The 18,866-nt window shown below is 41.7% G+C and overlaps 2 protein-coding genes and 1 long non-coding RNA gene across 7 annotated transcripts in view; 1 reads left to right on the forward strand and 2 right to left on the reverse strand.

Annotated features, from left to right (window-relative positions):
- Positions 1–15,767, reverse strand: part of LOC127059690 (uncharacterized) — a 36,757-nt gene extending 20,990 nt beyond the window's left edge. Inside the window, exons 1-4 of the long non-coding RNA XR_007777719.1 lie at positions 15,440–15,767; positions 10,901–11,104; positions 9,403–9,494; positions 2,246–2,354 (exon numbers count right to left, since the gene is read on the reverse strand). This is a non-coding gene — a long non-coding RNA (uncharacterized LOC127059690). The remainder of the gene's footprint in view (positions 1–2,245; positions 2,355–9,402; positions 9,495–10,900; positions 11,105–15,439) is intronic.
- KCNC1 (potassium voltage-gated channel subfamily C member 1) overlaps positions 1–18,866 on the forward strand; it is a 121,199-nt gene that overhangs the window by 87,359 nt on the left and 14,974 nt on the right. Inside the window, exons 3-4 of one of the 5 annotated variants that reach the window (XM_009102226.4) lie at positions 14,150–14,338; positions 16,310–18,171. In XM_009102226.4, coding sequence (XP_009100474.1) covers positions 14,150–14,338; positions 16,310–16,446 — 326 coding nt within the window. In that variant the 3' untranslated portion in view covers positions 16,447–18,171. Of the gene's footprint in view, positions 1–14,149; positions 14,339–16,309; positions 18,172–18,866 lie in introns of those variants that run through there. The other 4 variants (XM_009102223.4, XM_050975420.1, XM_018907877.3 and 1 more) reach the window with 4 other exon arrangements.
- SERGEF (secretion regulating guanine nucleotide exchange factor) overlaps positions 18,336–18,866 on the reverse strand; it is a 148,902-nt gene continuing 148,371 nt past the window's right edge. The window contains exon 11 of the mRNA XM_030240252.2: positions 18,336–18,636. Within this exon, the coding sequence (XP_030096112.2) occupies positions 18,497–18,636 (140 nt within the window). The 3' untranslated portion in view covers positions 18,336–18,496. The remainder of the gene's footprint in view (positions 18,637–18,866) is intronic.

The following is an 18,866-nucleotide window of genomic DNA, read 5'->3' on the forward strand; positions in this document are numbered from 1 at the left end:
TTCAGTAGAATTCCACACTGGTATCCTGAGAATACATGTAATTTTGCTTCAATGTGGGACTGTTTCGCCACCGTCAGTGCTCTAAACTCAGCTGTTACCACAATATCCATGAAGTATTGATAGTAGCAGCAACTTATCTATTTCTGCAATAATTAAGAGAGACTATTTTTATATACATATACAAGCATATATATTTTAAGAAGTAACAAAGCACACTTACACTTCAGCTAACAAAATTGTAACACTGTAGCTGGAGTTCTGTTTCTGATAATTATTATGCACCACTAGCAGCAAAAAATATTGCCTGCATCTTTTAGCTTCCAAATAGGGAATGATCTATATGTGTGCAGGAGAAAAGAAAAAAATACTAAGATCAGAACCAAACCGTTAAGACAAGATCTGCATTGCCTTGGATGTTAAGTTTTATTTCTGTAACATGAAGCATTCACAGAAATTGACTTATTTTTGAAACCATTACCAGCACATTATATGAAAGCAGGGACTTGCAAGAAGTGAAAAGCTTTAGACTGGTTAACATCATCTAATTGTAAACACCTAGTTATAATTAATATTATAGTTAATATTGCATTAGGAACACAGAATGGGTGCCTAACTTTTCTAAAATAGTGTCCAAGTTGTCCACCACATTTCTTGTAATTTTTAACTGTAAAGCTTCAGTACAACAGTGTCTGGGTCACATAAGATCATGTGATTTGTATCCAATATGTTATTAAAAACCAAAAAGCCTGCTTAGTTGCTCAGGTGTAAAGGACATCACATGAAGTTATTAATTCTATATATTATTGGTGGTGGAGGGATTAAACACATCACCAAACAGGGCTGAGCATGAAGTAATTCCACACCTGAACTCCCTCTCTCATTCTCCGAGTCAGCACTTCACATTTGTTCCTGGTCCATGTCCTCAGGGCCAAGGGGGCTCTACAGAGAGCTCAGCACAGCTCTGCCCGGTGCCTCCTCCCAGGATAAGGAGCACTTTCCTGGCACAGGCATGCAAACAGCAGAGCTTTGCCCACAGGCTGCACAGCTGCTGCACACGATGCTGTGGTCATTTGCAGCCAAAGCAAAGATGCTTTGAATTTAAAAACTAGCAGGTTTGAATTAAATCTTTTTATTGCCCCCAACACTCTCAGCAGCTCAGTCCTGGACTAATCTACATCTGGCAGGAGGGTATCTTTAATTAACAGTACTTGATTTTAATCTGTCAGAGTTTAAGAATGTCAGTTTCATTCTACCTTACCTCCCCTTCCTGCAGGAGCTCTTCCTGTTTTCCATCCCACCAGTGGGTGGCTGGGAAAGCAGCAGAAGTGAGGAAAGGCATTTCAGAGTAGAGGATGGCAGAGCTCGAGCTGCAGGCAGACCTTCACCAGCAGCATTAAGAAAGGAGGAATTTCCTCTATACAAAACATTGTCTGCAAAGCCGTTTCTGCTTAGAGTGCCTGGTGAAACTGGGCCAGATACAGAGCAGCAGATTTCACCTGACCAGTTTGACCCAAACTCCTTGACCTGGGGATATCTCAAACTATAGAGAACTGTGTGCCTCCTCACTTAACATACACCCACCAAATTTTAGCATCTCCATGTTAAAGGATTGATGTTGTTATGTTGCAGTGCTGTTTACAGGCCCTGTTTAACATCAGGGCTTCATTTTGACATCATTTTATGCAGAACAACTGTTATACTGCAATCAAATACCCAACAGGCTAAGGGGACAACAAAGATGGAAATAATCCCCAATATTTTCAGTTGACACAGGGCTTAATTTAATTAAGGAAGATTACTTGAAAGGTCTGTGGCAGAGCCACTAGTTGACTGTAACTATAAAATCATCAGTCAACCAGTCTGCTCTCAGTTTTGTTTTTAAAGTGTTGCCCAGTTCCTCAGCCCTTCTCTTACGTGAGCTGTGTGCTCACCTGCTGGACCGGTTGACTGCAAGGTGACATCTCAGATGATGGATGAAGCAGTGAATGCAACTTCCCAACATTGTAAAAGAAATTTAGAACATGAGTGGAATTCATAACTTCATTTGATGCCTACAGTACTGTCTGGTGCCACACAGCAATGGTCTAAAGAATGCATTCATAATACATAAGCCAAGGAGATATGTAATTTGGGGTTTGTTCAGAGATCTACCCCACCCTTTTATTCTTTTCATATATATATTTACAACACCAGCACACAAAAGGTTTATATTGACTTTAACATGGCCAAATTAAGAATTTCTCACCTCTCTGATCCTCTATGCATGGAGCTTCACTTAAGTTATACTCCAATGATATCCTTGTGCAGGCTCTTTCACAGTGTACTGGTGGCAAAATTCTCTATTCATTGCACGGCTGTAAAATACACAAAAAAATTACTAGAATTGAGGCACCTAAGAGGAGAGGGGTAATATCTGTCATTGCTAACACAGACTTCAGCTTCAGAAAAACATTCTGTGGTTCTTTTACTTCTCGGCCCCAAAGCCAATTTTCAATAACCCACTCCTAGACTATCCTGATGTCTGAATAGTTAAAGTAATCCAAGTCTAACACTGACAGATGGGAGCTACAAAGTTGCAGTGACTCCAGTGTACTCCATGGTCAGATGAACTGGAACAAACTGTGATGTTAGGAACCTATTATTTCAATGCAATTTCCTGAGAGAGAGCTGATCTCCTTTTAAAGAAATCGTGTGGAATTACCCATTCCAGCTTTATCACTCATGCTTTCTGAAGGAGTTGCTCTTTTCTCAGGGCTTCATTTTTCATCTCTTCTGTCATCATAACCTAAATAACCCGTATTCCTTGTGCAACACACTGGCTCTAACGTCAGAAGTGTGCTGAGCACTGTAATTCTAGTGCTAGTGCTCAGTGGGAGCTGGGAACTCTAGGCAGCTCTTGTCAGAGGCCCATTCTGCTGCTTGACATTTCACTGCAGCTTGTGAACCTCGGTGGCTTTTATGGAGAACAAAGCATTGTTAAAGCCATAGGTATGTAGTCACTGTGGTGGTCCTTCAAACTTCCAGGAAGCAAATTCTCTGATCAAGTGTCTCTGAACATTATAAAAAAAGTCTCATCTAATTTTAGTGTCATAAAACCTTTGCCCCTCTCTGTAAGACGGACAGTAGATGGCAAAGTAACTGCTAAGATCTTAGGTCTGTTACAGCTCAAAAAGCTCAGGTGTTTAAATGGATATAAAAAGTACTAAAAAGGCAATGGAAAAGGTAATATGGATGTTTTTTTTTCTTTCCTCACTATACTTAGCCTTCCTAGTCTTTAAAATGCAAAACTGCTCACTCCAAAATAGCAAATGAGGTAATGATCACATCTTGATATCACTGACAATGGAGTCTTTGGGATCTAATGGAGAAATTGCTAACAGCTCAAAACAAAAGGAATAACACTCAGTTATTCTCATCTAACTTAAGTTTAATTTGTATGAGATGTCCCTTATATTGGAAGAAGAATCAGGCAGCCTCTGAAAGTAATCCACTCATTTGTGACCTGAGTTATCTTCTGGGGATGCCTTTCTCCATAAGAGACCACAGGTGACTGCAGCTCTAATTTAGTATTGTCAGTTAAGTGCCTACAGTTCTGTGGAAGCACTTTGGATCTATTCCTTGCCCCCTGCCCCATGTGGCATTCCTGGAACTTCACAGCTGAGGTCACATGTAAAGCAGAATCTATAACTAATATAATGTAATACCTTGTTGCGCAATTATTCGTCTGTCACTTCCTGTAGAGATAAAACCGGTGGGTGTCACTTGTACTACTGTTGACTTTAGAATGTGAGTAAAAAATAACATCCTCTACATCAAGTAATTTGAAAACAAAGAGAAGGAGCTATGTATTCAAGTATAGTGCTTTTTATTTCCTGCTTTTTTCTGGCACTGGGTGAGAAGTGAAAAAAAATTCTAAAATTAGAAAATCTCCCCACACAAACCCTGTAGGCCAGAGCTGGGGCTGAATATGTTTAGGGAAAGGACTGCACTAAGCTAAAAAACAAATGCAGAACTAAATAATAAATTTTAGGAGTTTTCATGCCTTAATAACCTAATGAGCACAAGGCACTTTGAGTCATGGGAAAACACAGATACAAGCACTTCAGTCAAATAAGACCAACCTGTGCCAATCCTACAGCACAAAGCAGATATAAATATGGTAAATCCTCTTTCTCAAGCACATGGTTCCCATGCCATCCAGTGCAGAATGCATTCCTGGAATATGAAAGAGATACTCTTGGCATCTCTTCCTTCTGCTGTACTGAGTATGGTTGGTGTTTGCAGGACAGATACGAGAAAAGGCACCTCTGTGCAACAAGTGCATTTCTGCTGCAGTATGGTTAAACACACCAGATTACCTGTTACTACAAAAGGCCAGGGGCAAAGTGGTGTAGGGATGAGATCCCAGTTCTGTGCCCAGTCTACTTGCTTGTATCCCTCTTGACTATACTTGCTGGATATTTTCTCCCAGCCTTTTGTTGACTTGCTTGTCTGTTTGTAAGCACAAAGCCGAAATAACAAGCACTCTACCATTCCTGCTGTCATTGTTCTTTGTATTCATTCATCCATGTTCCATGTCTCAGACACCTTCCATACTGTATAGATCATCATACTGTATTCCTCAGTCAGAGCAGTAATATAAAGTGGTAACATGACTCACCTGACTGCATTTTCCTGTAACTTCTACCTGACATGTCAATGACTGCCCTGGTGTTAGTGAGACTCTCAGATGTTCAGGGTAGGTATAAGTAAACCCCCAAGAAGATCAGGATGAAACTAGGAAGGATCTTCCAGAGCTCTTTGCAATGCAGGATTTTCCAGAAGCAACCGTTCTCAGCGCTGCATTAAGCATATATCCAATAATGCCTGTAAATAGCAAGATGCACTGGATCAACTTTCCTAGAGCTCCTGTACTTCTCTAGCAGTACCAGTAGGTAGGCAGCCAACTTACTGTCACCTCACTTCAAGGAGTAGTACCTGTCAAGGGTGATATTCTCTGGGAGTGACGTTACTATGTTGGCTGAGTTAGTGCTGGGACAGACGGTTACCACCGTCACTGGAGTGCCTTTCCTGGGGGACACGGCTTCCTGGAGGGACCCAGGTCGACACGGTGGTGAGTAAATGTTGAAGAGGTAGGTTGGGTTGGAAGGATTCTGCATAATTCATGTAGCATACTCAATTCTGCTCTCCTGCCAGGGTAAAGTCCTTCAGTACTCAGAAGAACTTCATAACAACTTTCAAAATATGCAGTAATATAAAAACCAGGAAACTAATAAACATACCTAGATAAAGATATTGATTTTAATGGCCTTAGAATATTGGGGTAACTAAAATGAAGTTGTTATATAGGAATCTTAATTCTTTTACATGTTCACATTTCTCTCTTTTTTCTCTTTCTCTCTTTCGCTCTGTTTGTTAACATTTACTTGTTATTGCTCTACGTTGCTTGCGACTTGTGTATGTTACAGACTGTCACATTTTATTCTGTGAAGTTTTTCTCCAATTCCCATCAACCTGAGCTCCATGTTGGGCAGCCGAGGAGATTACAATACAGTTCTTTATTGCAAAAGAACCAGGAATGTCACAGACTATAGGTAACTTCACTGAGGTTGTGACACAAAACCTGATGCGAGGTATTAATACAAAGAGTAAGTACTTGGTATGAAAATAGAGCTATTTAGTCAAATTACTTTCTTTTTTTTCAGATAGTCTGCATGGGAAAAATTAATTTTCATTACTCTCCAGAAGAAAACACTCCCAAACCTACCAATCTAGGATTCTTGTCACTCTCATTTGAAAACCAATGGTGCCTATGTCAACATATCATCACTCATTTTCAAAAGCTTATACCTATATTTTCTGTGCTGTTCTTCTCTATGCTAGACTTCCTTTCACACTCTCCAAGTCATCATTTCATCATTTTGTCATCCTTTGTCTATGGTTTATTATCTCTTCTACATAATTCTTCTTCTAATGTAATATAGTTATATCCCTTTCACTCTGAGGACCTGATTAAACATCAACAAAAATTAGTCCCCACTCATGGGATTCACATTTCTTAATCCTGTGTGAGGCTCTGTAGCCTATAAAATTGACTTCTGTAGCCAAAGATTTCTGGCACAGAAGCATAATTGTTACTTTGCTGAATGATGTCCTGAGCAAAGCATTTTGTTTTACAATCCTCCCCAATTACTCCCATAAACTAGTTTTAAAGAATGGTAAAAAGTAGCTGATAGACATTCTGATAGTTTTCCAGAGGGACAGCATGAAGTTTATTGCTTATTCTTAATTGCCAGGAACTCAGAAATCACTATAGTCATGTACCAGCTCAAGAAAAGCTTATTTGTCTCAGTATGAAGTTCCTTTACTACCTGATTTGCTGTTATGCTCTGACCCTCTCTTAATAAGTGAAGAAGCACAGCAGAGTTTCCATGAAGTCCAGCATAAAAGAATGCAGTAATTTATACTGATGCAATTGATGAGTGGACAATGAATGTTAATGCAGAGTAAACACTATCCAGGCAACTAAAACAGACACAATTTGCTAACACAAGTGGGATTTGACTTCAAGAGACTCAAGAGAGTTGGTAATTTAACTGTAAGTACTTCCTTTCCATGCAACATCTCAGAGAAAAATCATGGAATAACACAATTCTTTAGGTTGAAAAAGGTCTTTAAGGTCATCAAGTCCAACCTCTAACCCAGCACTGCAAGTCCCACCACTAAACCATGTCCCAAGTGACACATCCACACAACTTTTAAATAAGCCTGGGGATGGCAACCTGACCACTTCCCTGGACAGCTTGTTCCAATGCTGTCCAATTGGTGAAAAAATGTTTCCTGATATCCAATCTAAACCTCTCCAGCTACAACTTCAGGCTATTTCCTTCTGTCCTATTACTTGTTTTGGGGAGAAGATCAGCCCCCACCTGGCTCCAGCCTCCTTCCAGGCAGTTGCAGAGAGCGATGAGGTCTCCCCTGAGCCTCCTTCTCTCCGGGCCGAGCACCCCCAGCTCCCTCAGCCTCTCCTCACAGGACTTGTGCCCCAGACCCTCCACCAGTCCCATTTCCCTTCTCTGGGCTCTCTCCATCCCCTCAATGCCTTTCTTGCAGTGAGGGGCCCAGAACTGGACACAGGATTCCAGGTGTGGCCTCACCAGGACAGGGGGACAATCCCTGGTCCTGCTGGCCGCACTATGGCTGATCCAGGCCAGGCTGCCCTCGGCCTTCTCGGCCACCTGGGCACTGCTGGCTCATGTCCAGCTGCTGTCAGCAGCAGCCCCAGGTTGTTTTCTGCCCAGCAGGGTCCCAGCCCCTCTGCCCCAGCCTGTGGCCCTGCCTGGGGCTGTTGTGACCCAAGGACAGGCCCCGGCGCTCGGCCTGGCTGCCCCTCACACAGCCGGCCTCGGCCATGGCTCCGGCCTGTCCCGATCCCTCTGCAGAGCTTTCCTGCCCTGCAGCAGATCAGCACTGCCACCCAGCCTGGTGTGGCTGCAGCTGGCTGAGGGTGCCCTCCATCCCCTCATCCAGATCACTGACAAAGAGATCAAACAGAGCTGGGCCCAGCACTGAGCTCTGGGGAGCACCACTGGCACTGGCTGCCAGCTGGATGGAATCCACTCGCCCCCATCTCTGTGCTCAGCCATCCAGACAGTGTTTTACCCAGTGAACAGTGCACTTTTCCAAGCTATGAGCACACAATTTCTCTAGGAGAACGCTGTGGAAAACCTTTCTCTCATCAAGTGGGTCACCTTGTTATAGAAGGAGAGCAGGTTGGCCAAGCAGAATCTGTGTTTCCTAAGCCTGTGCTGTCTGAGCCTGATCTCCTGGCTGTCCGGCACGTGCCACATGATGGCACTCAGGACAATCTGCTCCGTGACCTTCCCAGGTACCAAGGTCAGGCTGACAGACCTATAGTTCCCCAGATTCTCCTTCTGGCCACTCTTGTAACTTGGTGTCACATTTGCCAAGCTCCCCAGTGTGCCAGTACTGCTGATAAAGGATGGAAAGTGGCTTGGTAAGCGATTCCATGAGCTCCCTCAGTACGTTTGGGTGGACCCCTCTGGCCTGAAAACTTGTGTCTTAGTGCTCACTGCCCATTTCCCCTTGGATTATGGGATATTAATTCTGCTCCCTATTCCTGTCTTTCAGCTCGGGGGACTGCGTACCCAGAATAAAACTAGCCTGACTGTTAAAGACTGTGACAAAAAAGGTGTTACATAGCTCAGCCTTTTCCTCACCTTCTGTCACCATATATTCCCCCTGCATCCAATAAAGGATGGAGATTCTCCTTAGCTCTCCTTTTGTTGCTAATATATTTTTAGAAATATTTTTATTGTCTTTTAGGGCAGTAGCCAGATTGAGTTCTAGTTGGCCTTTGGCCCTTCAAATTTTCACCCTGCCTGACCTCATGACATTCCCTGTAGTGATCCCGAGCTGCCTACCCCCTCTTTCCAAAGGTGAAAGTCAACCTTTTTTTTTTCCCCTGAGCTCCAGCCAAAGCCCCCTGTTCAGCCAGTCTGGTCTCCTTTCACCAGCTAATTCCTTGGCACACAGGGACAGCCTGTTCCTGTGCCTTTAGGATTTCCTTATTGAAAAATGTCCAGCCTTCCTGACTTCTTTACCCTTCAGGATTGCCTCCCAAGGGACTCTGTCAACCAGGCTCCTGATGTCTGCCTCAAGAAGTTCAAGGTAGCAGTTCTGCTGACCCCCCTTTCTTACTCTCTAGGAATCAAAAACTGTATCATTTCATGAGTCCTGTGCCCAAGATGCCTCCAACCATCATGTCACCCACAAGTCCTTCTCTGTTCACAAACAACAAGTCCAGTGAGGTATATTCCCTAGCTGGCTGACTAGGGATATAAAGTCTAGGGATATAAAGTCAATGGATATTTTCAGATAGCAAGGAGCTCTTAACTCCTCCACAAATCAAAGTAAATATCTTTGAATACTTGAATTCCTGCTCCTAATTTCATCATAACCATTTGCTTAGCACAAGAATTATGAGGCAAAAGTGGTGAGGCAAAACCAGGATGCAAAAAGGAATGTAAGATCCTTGCTTTTTTTTTTTTTTCCTTTTTTTTTTAAGAAAAAGACAGCTGGGAAAATCTGTCCTCCAGCAGCCTCACGGCTGCTCTACTTCCCACTTCCAGATAAGAGCCTTGTAGCTAAGAAAAGCTAGAGCACAGCAATTCTCCACCCTCACCTCAGCTGTGCCACCCCTGCTCCTGTAGCTTTCTGTCACGATCCCAAAAGCCAGGGAAACCCATCATCCCAAGAATTTCCCATTGCCAGCAGAGTATGACACAGATAACATTTGCCACAGTAACAATCCTTTTACATCACCAGGAGAGTGTGACAGGACTGAAATACAGAAGAGGAATTAACTCATGGAACACATACCAATACTTTCTTCAGGGAGCCAGCTGGATTAAAGGTCTCTGCTCTCAGGGAACCTCATGGAGATCTTCTTCATAAACCTCTTCAGGCAGCTACTGTAAACATTAGTGACACATTTAAAATGAAAATGACCCTCATGTTCTGAAAAAGAACCAAAGGACACTCAGTTGATCAGGAGTGGGACTATCCACAAACAATAATAATGGTAGCCCCAGGTTTGGATTAAGAGCACAGTTGAGATCTAGAGAAGTGGTAGGTTAATATTTAGGTGTACCTGGGGTGGGGATTACTCAGAGAAGATTTCCTCAGCAGCAAGATCTTCATCTTCCAAGAAACTTACTTTCCTGGCCCTGTTCTCAGCTGCTCCTGCCTGCTTCCTTCCTGTCATACCCTTCCCTTGAAACAGGCTGCAAAGCTCTGAAATCACCCAATGTCTGTTTAGGAAAGTTGTAGGTACTCAAGCTCTGTCCTTATCTCTTTCAATCTTCAAACAAGGGTAGGAGCACGACTGTCTCTTTTCTTCTGAAGGAAATTGTCAGTGACCTCATTTGACCAAAAAAATGAAACTGTCTCTCTTATTTGCCATGTTTCTGATCTAGAGCTGAGAAAACCCCATTTTCTTCAGCAGAATGTGGACAAATCTGTCACAGTGTGTGTATTCAGACATTGACTCATAGGTGACTATGCTAGGATACCTTGCTATGGATTGTGGGGTTTCTCTCTGCTCTGTTTCAGTCAAAGTGATCCTGTATACACTGAAAATTATCTCCTCTGAGAGTACCTTTCAACTCATCCAGTCTTTAAAGTAAGTGATGACTGCACAGGTCTGTAAACACATGGGAGAGGAAGACATGGGGGTTTTGGGGGCACAGCTACAATCCTGAGATGAAGAAGTGAGAATTGCCACCACCCCTGACCCCAACATGACTTCTGACAATACCTACAGGGTAGGCCATGAACTTGCTTCTTGGCAGCTGTTAGAGAAGGGCAGTGTTTGTTCCAGGGAAGAGGACTGGGGTGACTCCCCCCGTGCAGGAACCATTTCAGCACAAGTGCCACATTTCTAAGCATAGATTGAGGTCAATAAACGCATCATACAATTATGTGCACTCATACTCTGAACATAAGGTGCAGTTCAAATAGTTGGAGACTCAGTGTCAGACTCTTGCTTATAATCAAAACCAGCAGCACTGGTAAAACCATTGTAACAATTTACAAGCATTTGCTGTGGCCAAAGAGATGAGTAACAAAGCAGCAGGTACATGGGCGGCTCTACTGTGCTTCTCCAAAATAAGCAGAGTACACTAATGCAAAATCCAGCAGTTCTCCTAAGTAGAGATATTTTTCAGAATTCCTTCCCCCCATTTTGAAATCCAGAATTTGCTTGGAAACACACAAGGCATTTTAAATGTACTTTTCTACAAATGAACAGGGATGAGACAGGGGGAGAAAAGCAAGTGGAAACCACACAAATGATGTCGCTGTGACACAAACTACTCACCTGGGAAATATGCTGAACATTTTCTTCAGTCTCTCATCCAAATCTCTGCAGGAGAATGCTTTGAGCTGGTGCAGTTAGCTAGGTATTCACAGATAGGACAATTAGGGAGATAAGGTGCCAAGCTGAGAGTCAGAAGATTTTGTTGTAAATAACCTCTTACATAGCAGTAGGCAAGTCATCTCACTGCATGGTAGTTTTACCCATCTGTAAAACAGAGATGATAATATTGACTTCTCTTCATAGAACAGAACCTAAAGAATAAAAAAATGCTGTATGAGCTTCATTCAGATTCTGCTAGCAGGGATGGAAGGACCCATGAGTTTGGTAGGGCAGAATCAACACTTAGAAGTTTTAAGCATCTAGAAAGAGTTGTCATTAGTATAACTGGACTCAGAATCACCAGACAGCAACCCTTGCATAGTTTATCTTTCACAGGGTCAGTCTTGAGAAAAAGCAAACATGCAAATGGAAATTTAATAAATCAACCTGAAATAATGTAATTTCATTCCATCTTTTGACCTTATTCCTAAAATTGTTCAGAACATCAACTGCTAGTTAAAACAACAGGAACTTCTAACTGTGGACTGATGGCATCAATGACGTTGATGTTTTCTTTACTCCTGTAACAGACTAATCACACCCCTCCAGAGAATTAGGTGCTGTAGCCAGTGGTTTGGAACACAAATATTCTACTTAGCACTTACTAATATCCACCAGCAACAGATGCAGTGCTCTGTGCTGGTAATTTCTCTACTTCCTAAATATTCACCCAAGTTGTCGTTGTGGATTAGCATGGCTATCCAGAATGTGATCCCTAAGGCACGGCCCGTGACTGTAATGTTCAAGGGACACTAATAGGATAGTTCAGTAATTTGCCCACATCTCCAGCTACTCTGTTCTCTTCCTCTTGAATGGAAATAAAATAACAAGGTTGTGGAATTTTAACGAGCATAGAGGAAAAATCATCAGCTCTAAGGGACCCTGAAGAGGATGTAATAGGAAGTTCCAGCTCAAGCTACTAGAGATTTATAATGCAATTTAAGAAATTAATTTGAAGAGGGTCAATTTTGTTGCCATTCAAGCACAACAGAGCCTGCAAGCTGCTTCCAAAAGAATCAATGGCTGTTACCAGTGAGCAGCCTGACCCACAACCACTCTGCTCAGACTTCTTTTGAGCTCCTGAAATGGATCCATTTGCCCTTGATCACCAAGAATTTCATTTGCAGACCTGGGCTCAGGAGCAGCAGTGGGTGTCCCAGAGATTTCAATGCAGAGCTCTGCTGACTCAGCTGCCTCCCTCATTTCAGGATTAGAGCCACCAGCTTGTAGCAGTAGAGGCTTATGAAGCAGCCCAGTTCTTTGCTCCTCCCCAGGAGGACTGCAGCTCTCCCCAAACACAGTTAAGTGATTTTTAAATACACAGCTCAGTACCTGCAGTGTCACGGTTTCTATGGCAGCCGTGCCAGGTTTTTATTCAGAGTGGTATTAAATAGCAGTGATTATTATGAACAGAAAGGAATTGCAACTCAGTGAAACCTTAAAATTTTAGAATCCTATTAAAATTAGTGTCTACAAGTATTAAAATGCCTCTACAGCTTTTGCCACATTTTTAAATGTGTTAGAGACCTAATTATTTCATTGCTCACAGAACAAAACAAAACATTACTACATCCCTCTCGGGGAAAATAATTGGCTGATTCTGCACAGAGAAAAATCGAAGCAGAGGTGAGATGTGCAGCAAAGACAGTTTATGTTGTGACAAGCCAGTGTCATCTAAATAGAAGAAAAATAAAGGCCTAGAATGCAATTACGGTGTGATAGATGTATAGTGCGTGTCATGTACACGTGTACGTGTGCGTGCGTGTGTGTGTGTGTGTAAAGGACTAAACAGAACTTGAAAGCACTTCTGCCTTCTACTCACCTGTTGTCCATCAGAGGATCAAAATCACACCTCCAAACCCTACCTAACTGTATGTTTTTTTTCTTTGAGGCTTGTTTTATTAGTTGGCTTCGAATACTTGCAAATTTAATGACAATAGTATATAGCATTTAGAACAAGCTAGTACACGAATGTAGAAGGGGAACTGAAATTAAGTCTATCCATTGAATTTCTTTCCTTAAAGACTTGCAGGATCACCCATTGCCTTACAGTGTCTAGGTAATAAGCATTGTGCAACCGAGGTGTAGGATGCTGCCAGTACCACTCAGTTGACATATCTCAGCATTTGTAGAGCTTCAGAAAGCACATTTTGACTGTTTTTCCTTCCCTTCAACCAAAATACTCATATTGAGCTGTGCCATATTTCGAGTATATTCTCAATACACTAATTTGCACTTTAAAGCCCTAAAAAAAAAAATCCTGCACTAAACAGCACTTGAAATTGTTTTATAAATAAAAACCAGTCACACAGAGAAAACATATGATTCTCAGTCTATCCTCATGGGAATGTGTGGAGCAAAGTGGGCAAATCTGACAACCTATTGTCGCTATTTACAGCCAAGAGTAAATTTTACTCTGTCTAGTTTCCAAATTCATGGCCTGCTGTAGTGTTTTGTGTACGTAGTGTCCTGTGCTGGCATTGCAAATACTGTATGTGTTTCAGAGAACATCAGAAAATGGATTGGGTTTTCTTTAAATCCACGTTCTGCTGTTGTATTTCCATACGTAACGTACTCTGTGTGTCTAAAACGTGTACAGCCATTCTGCATGACTGATACCGGAAATGCTATAAAACCATCTGGGTAAATTTTGGGGAGGGGAAGAGCAGGAATTTCCCCCTCAGTAATACTGCACACGGGTGTAAACCAGCACAAACAGAATATACTCAAATACTCAAACACAACTCTCAGTCCACTGCCTCTCCAGAGCTCTGAGCGACAGTAGGCTCCATGACACACAGGTCATCCATGCACCATCCAATGTCATGCAAAAACATACTCTGATTTCTAACCGCAGTCTTCTGCTCGCAGGACTAGGAACCACTGCACACCCCTTTCTGAAAGGGCCCCTCAGTGCGGACGTACGGGTGGCTGCTGTCACACCTAACGGGATCATCTTTTGTTTCTCCTCCCCCTTAACAGACTTTATTTTATTTTGGTGCAGTGCACATGAACGCAGTGTCTAGGACAGATGTGCTACCTTTTAGAGTGTCTCTATAGAAGTCTTTAGCTGTGAACCCTTAATTTGCAGCTGGAACTCTAATAAACAGTGCATAGTGTTTCAATAGCCTTCTGCTTATATGTTTGAAGATTCGAAACTGAATGGTGAGGTGGCCAAGGCGGCGCTGGCAAACGAAGACTGTCCCCACATAGACCAGGCAATTACGCCTGATGAGGGCCTGCCCTTTACCCGCTCTGGCACTCGGGAGAGATATGGACCCTGCTTCCTCTTATCAACCGGGGAATATCCCTGCCCGCCTGATGGAGGAATAAGAAAGGGTATGTAGCTGGGGCCCTGTACCACATAGCTAGCAACCGGTTTAAATTACTAAGAGAAAGTCAGCTTAGCTGTAGCACGCAATAGTGCGCTTGCTGTAGAGATGCACGTTTGGGCTGGAAACCACCACCTGATGTCTGCATTTGGAGTTTCTAACCTATTTCTTTCAGAAAGAAAAGCCTGAGGAGCTGTAACTACCCCGTGCAGCTATGCTAGGCAGTTGAGTCTTCCATCCCAGCTGGTGCAGGAAGCTTTAGTGGAGGATGCTCTACTATGTCCTTAAATTAGCCCATCCTGTAAGGAGAGACCAATTAATGTATCATAGCAATGAAGGTTTGCCACTTAGAAAGCTCACAGAGCTTACCAGACTCTAAGGAGCACAGACTTGGAGGTGGCAGACACAAGAGATAAAACACAAAAGCAAAACATACTCAAGAAAATAAGAAATTATTATTTAGTGACCTTAACGGAGCACTAAAATAAAATATTTGGATATTCATTGCTGGTTAGTTCAATAGAGAAAGAAAAGCACGAACAGCTGCTGGCACAGGTTTCTTAAAATCAGAAAATAATCCATTTAAAATCCTTTCATAAATAAATCATTATTAGTTAGTTTCTCAGACTTCTGACAGGTACGAATCTCTCAGAAGTAGTTTGCTAATGGCCAGAATAATCTATTTAGCAACAGAAGTAAAATCCCATTTAAAAAGCCTTCCCTTCTTAAAAGAAACTGTTTTGCTTAAATAATTTAATGTGAGGCAACCATACAACCCCAAATTTAGAGCTACATCTATATGCATCAAGGTTGATAAGGAATGGGAAAATTGGAAAAGAACTCACTCTCTCCAAATCAGTGTTTACCACTGGTGTACTGTATATAGTATAAGATAGAGTCAATATTTTAAAACTGCAAAGATTGTATGACATAACCATACACTGAGTATGGAGTATGGAATTCCCATGTGCCATTGTATGATGGGCAATAGTTATAGTAAATGCCAGTTATAGATAGTGTATGTATTTATAAGTCTAAAGCTTATCATCAACAAAGATATAGTAGGACCACAAGACTTTCATATGAAAGTATATCCTCTAAAATTTACCTTTGTAGCAAAGCGTTTTACTTAATTCTGTATTGGATAAGCATTGGCCGTGTTCATTCAGCCTGGGCGAGTTCAGGTGGTTCCAGTGGATCAGGGGAACACTCCAAATGGCACATCCTTTGGGATGGGGAATGTATGGTTTTCACGATGCACTGCAACCTCCTCTCGTTCCTGAATGAAACAGAGGCTGGTTGGCTAAAGAGTAATATACGTCAGCATATTGTTGGCCTGTTTGAAACATGTTGAGAGCATCTTAATTGTTGTTCCAACAGAATTTCATCCATAGTTTGTGCAACTCTCTGTACACTTGCTGAGCTGTTTACGTGCATGCCTGAAAAAGAAGCGGGGGGGAGGGAGGGAGGGAAACTGAATGCATGCAATTTTGTTTTCTTTCTTTTTTTTTTTTTTTTTTTAATGCTGAGAACAAAGGAGTAGTATCTCTACAGCAACACATTCAATTTTATGAATTTTGCTGCCTTGTCCCCCTCCTGCTCCACAAAGATACCACAAACCTTAATTTTGCCTGAGGTCACAATGCATGAAGTGGAAGGGAGAGGTTTGTGTGAGTGTATGACGGAGACATAGAAAATCCCTCCCACTGACTCTTCTTTTTTTTAGGGTACAACCATGTTGCTGCCTGTAGGATCAATTACATAGCCTGACCATCTTGAGAAATGATGATTTTTTTTTTTTTTTATTTTAAATTTTCTTTTGTATTCCAACGGCCTTCTGAGTCATGTTGCAAGTGATACTACTCTCGGCATGTCCGTGCATGCAGATGCTATTGAACTGGCTACAATGTTGACCTCATTCTTAGTCCATTCTGTCATTGATCCAATGCTGTACTTTGCATTTTTCTTTTAAATGAAGGTTACGAAATGTCACGGAGCCTTAACAGCATAGCTGGCATAAGTGGAAAAGCGATAGGATTATCCTCAGTGTCTGCGCCCTACAGCTCTCCTAGCCCAGTGAGACGTTCTTGGTCTCCCATCCCATCTATTTTGTAGCATGGATCAGTAGCAGAGAATGGTCTAAAAAGCTTTACTTTCAATTAGCCTATGCGATGTTGCATATAGTCCAGGTGACTAAGTCTGAAGATGCAATGTCTCACAGTAGCACCCGCTGCAAACGGTGTTACTTCTGATGCTTAGGTGACAACACTCCTAAATAGCACTCAGATGACAATAGGCAGGCATTGGCGTAGTACTGGTGGGCCATACGTGCTGCATGGTATCACAACGTAGGATGAAGGGTAGATGCACCAGATGGCTTCCTTCCTGGTGCATCCTGCTAGCATATGCTGATTGTGGCTAATGGTGGATCTACTGGCTCTGTATGGAATGGGTTAGGCGTTTAGTCGATGCTGAAACATGCCAACGATGGAAGATTTTGCTTTTCTCAGGATATTTTTGAGCCATAGGAACCCTGCAGGAGTTTGAGCAAACAAGCACAGTAGGATGAAACTTTGCATGGGCACCTATTTTAAGCTGAAAGCAATACTCAGACACACTATAGAGAGGTCTCAGTCTGGCTGACTGCATGGGAAAAAAAATCCTGTTGAAGAAGAATATGGCTGCCTCTGCATGTAGCTATTCACCTTTTCCTCCTTCCTTTAACACTAAGATGCCAAGCTTGATGTGAAAAGCGCAGGGAAGAAGCTCAAGTACTGATTGTATTCTTTACATGCAGATCTTTGCAAAGAAAGTCCAGTCATTGCTAAATATATGCCAACAGAGGCAGTCAGAGTGACCTGACAAGGCAAGACGGAGATGAACATTGATGGCTAATAAACATCTCTGTGGAACTGTGCAGGCATAGAAGACCTTCTCATTTGGACAAAGTTAACTCGCTCCATGCAGGTTTTATGGATGATTCTTCGTGGTTCTGGAGTTGTACTAGAGATGCAGGCTTTTTCTACGGCCAAAATGTAACAAAACTGTAGAAGATCTTTTTTTTTTTTTTTAATCTATTTTTTTGTTCCAAAGCATGACTTGCATGAAGAAAAAAATTAAAATGAAAAAAAAAAACCAACAACAACAACAAAACAAAACAAAAAAACACACACACAAGAAACACTGCAAATGTATGATTAAGGAGAAAAAAGAAAAAAAAAAGGCAAAGTTATATATTTTCTTTCAAAGCTCTTTACTTTTACATACATTGTTGTAGCGAAAATGTAAAACATTATAAAACTGTACATTTCTTTGCTATGGATCGCTTCTTTTTGTATACAAGATAAAGAGTAATGGTTTTAAAAAGTGCAATCAGGCAGTCATCGGTCATATTGACCACGCCTTCACAGTTCATCACACCAACATGGAAATCAAGAACTTTTAATCAAACTAGAAGTGTATAAAAATAAGAAAAACTTTTTCCTGTCTGTTTTTGTTGGCATGCTTGTGACACATGGGACCTTCCTTCGGACCTGACAGTAACAGCTGGTTAATTTTCCAACTCTGGTTATGTTGTATTTTATTGATGTATAGATCCAACGTAAAGACCCTTCATAAATTGTTCATATTAAGTAATCAGTATGAATTTTAAACAAAAGAGGTGTTATTTTAAAACTGGGACTTATAGTACAAAATCAGGAAAATACTCAAGTATAAATGGTCTCAAAGTTTAAGAAACAAGACAACAGCATTGTATGCAATTTAGTACTGAGTAAAATGCATGCACAATGTTATGCAAAACAATTCTAGCATGAAAATAAATTTTGTATCATGGTTTCAGTGCCTGCTGTATAGTGTAAAGGGGAATCCTTTTCTGAAGCAATCAGGGGTTTCCAGAAACTTGCTTCTAAAATCTTGAATAAATACAGTGTTCTCAACAGAAATGTAGGAGAAAAGCTTGGTATTGCTTTGGTTCTACAATGCTAATTTTGGTTAGTAGATAATAAATGAAGCCTGCAAACACTTGATACAACCAATGTCTAAAGAATTCACACCATTAGTAATTTTACAAGGGAAGATTAAAAACCCCTATAATGATCTAGGTATCTTCCTTTTCCCTCCCCAACAATAATAAATGTTTGTCTTTTTAGCTGATTAAATGAATTCAGTTTTTCTTACTTCTTCGGGCCCCGTCCTTCACTTGCTCATCACTGAGCCACACCAGTCCACCTGATCCGAAATGGAAAGAAATCCAGGTGTCCGAGTCGCACTTGATTTGCCACACAAAACATGCACCAGTAAGATCTGAGAAACACAATGGGATTAAGTTTCATTTTAGATGCTACAAATGATGACTATGGACTATGTGCCAACAGCATTCTAGTTGCCTGAGCATTTTTGGTAAAGTACTTCTATAAAGGAAGGATACACACCTTTATCCTCACGTGAGGAACTTCTAAAGAGCTGGCAATCTTCTAGGCAACCTACAGCATCTGCAAGTACTGATGGGAATGGAAATGTAAAGGAATAGTATC

Source organism: Serinus canaria, chromosome 5, assembly GCF_022539315.1.
Source record: "Serinus canaria isolate serCan28SL12 chromosome 5, serCan2020, whole genome shotgun sequence".
NCBI classification, from domain to species: domain Eukaryota; kingdom Metazoa; phylum Chordata; class Aves; order Passeriformes; family Fringillidae; genus Serinus; species Serinus canaria.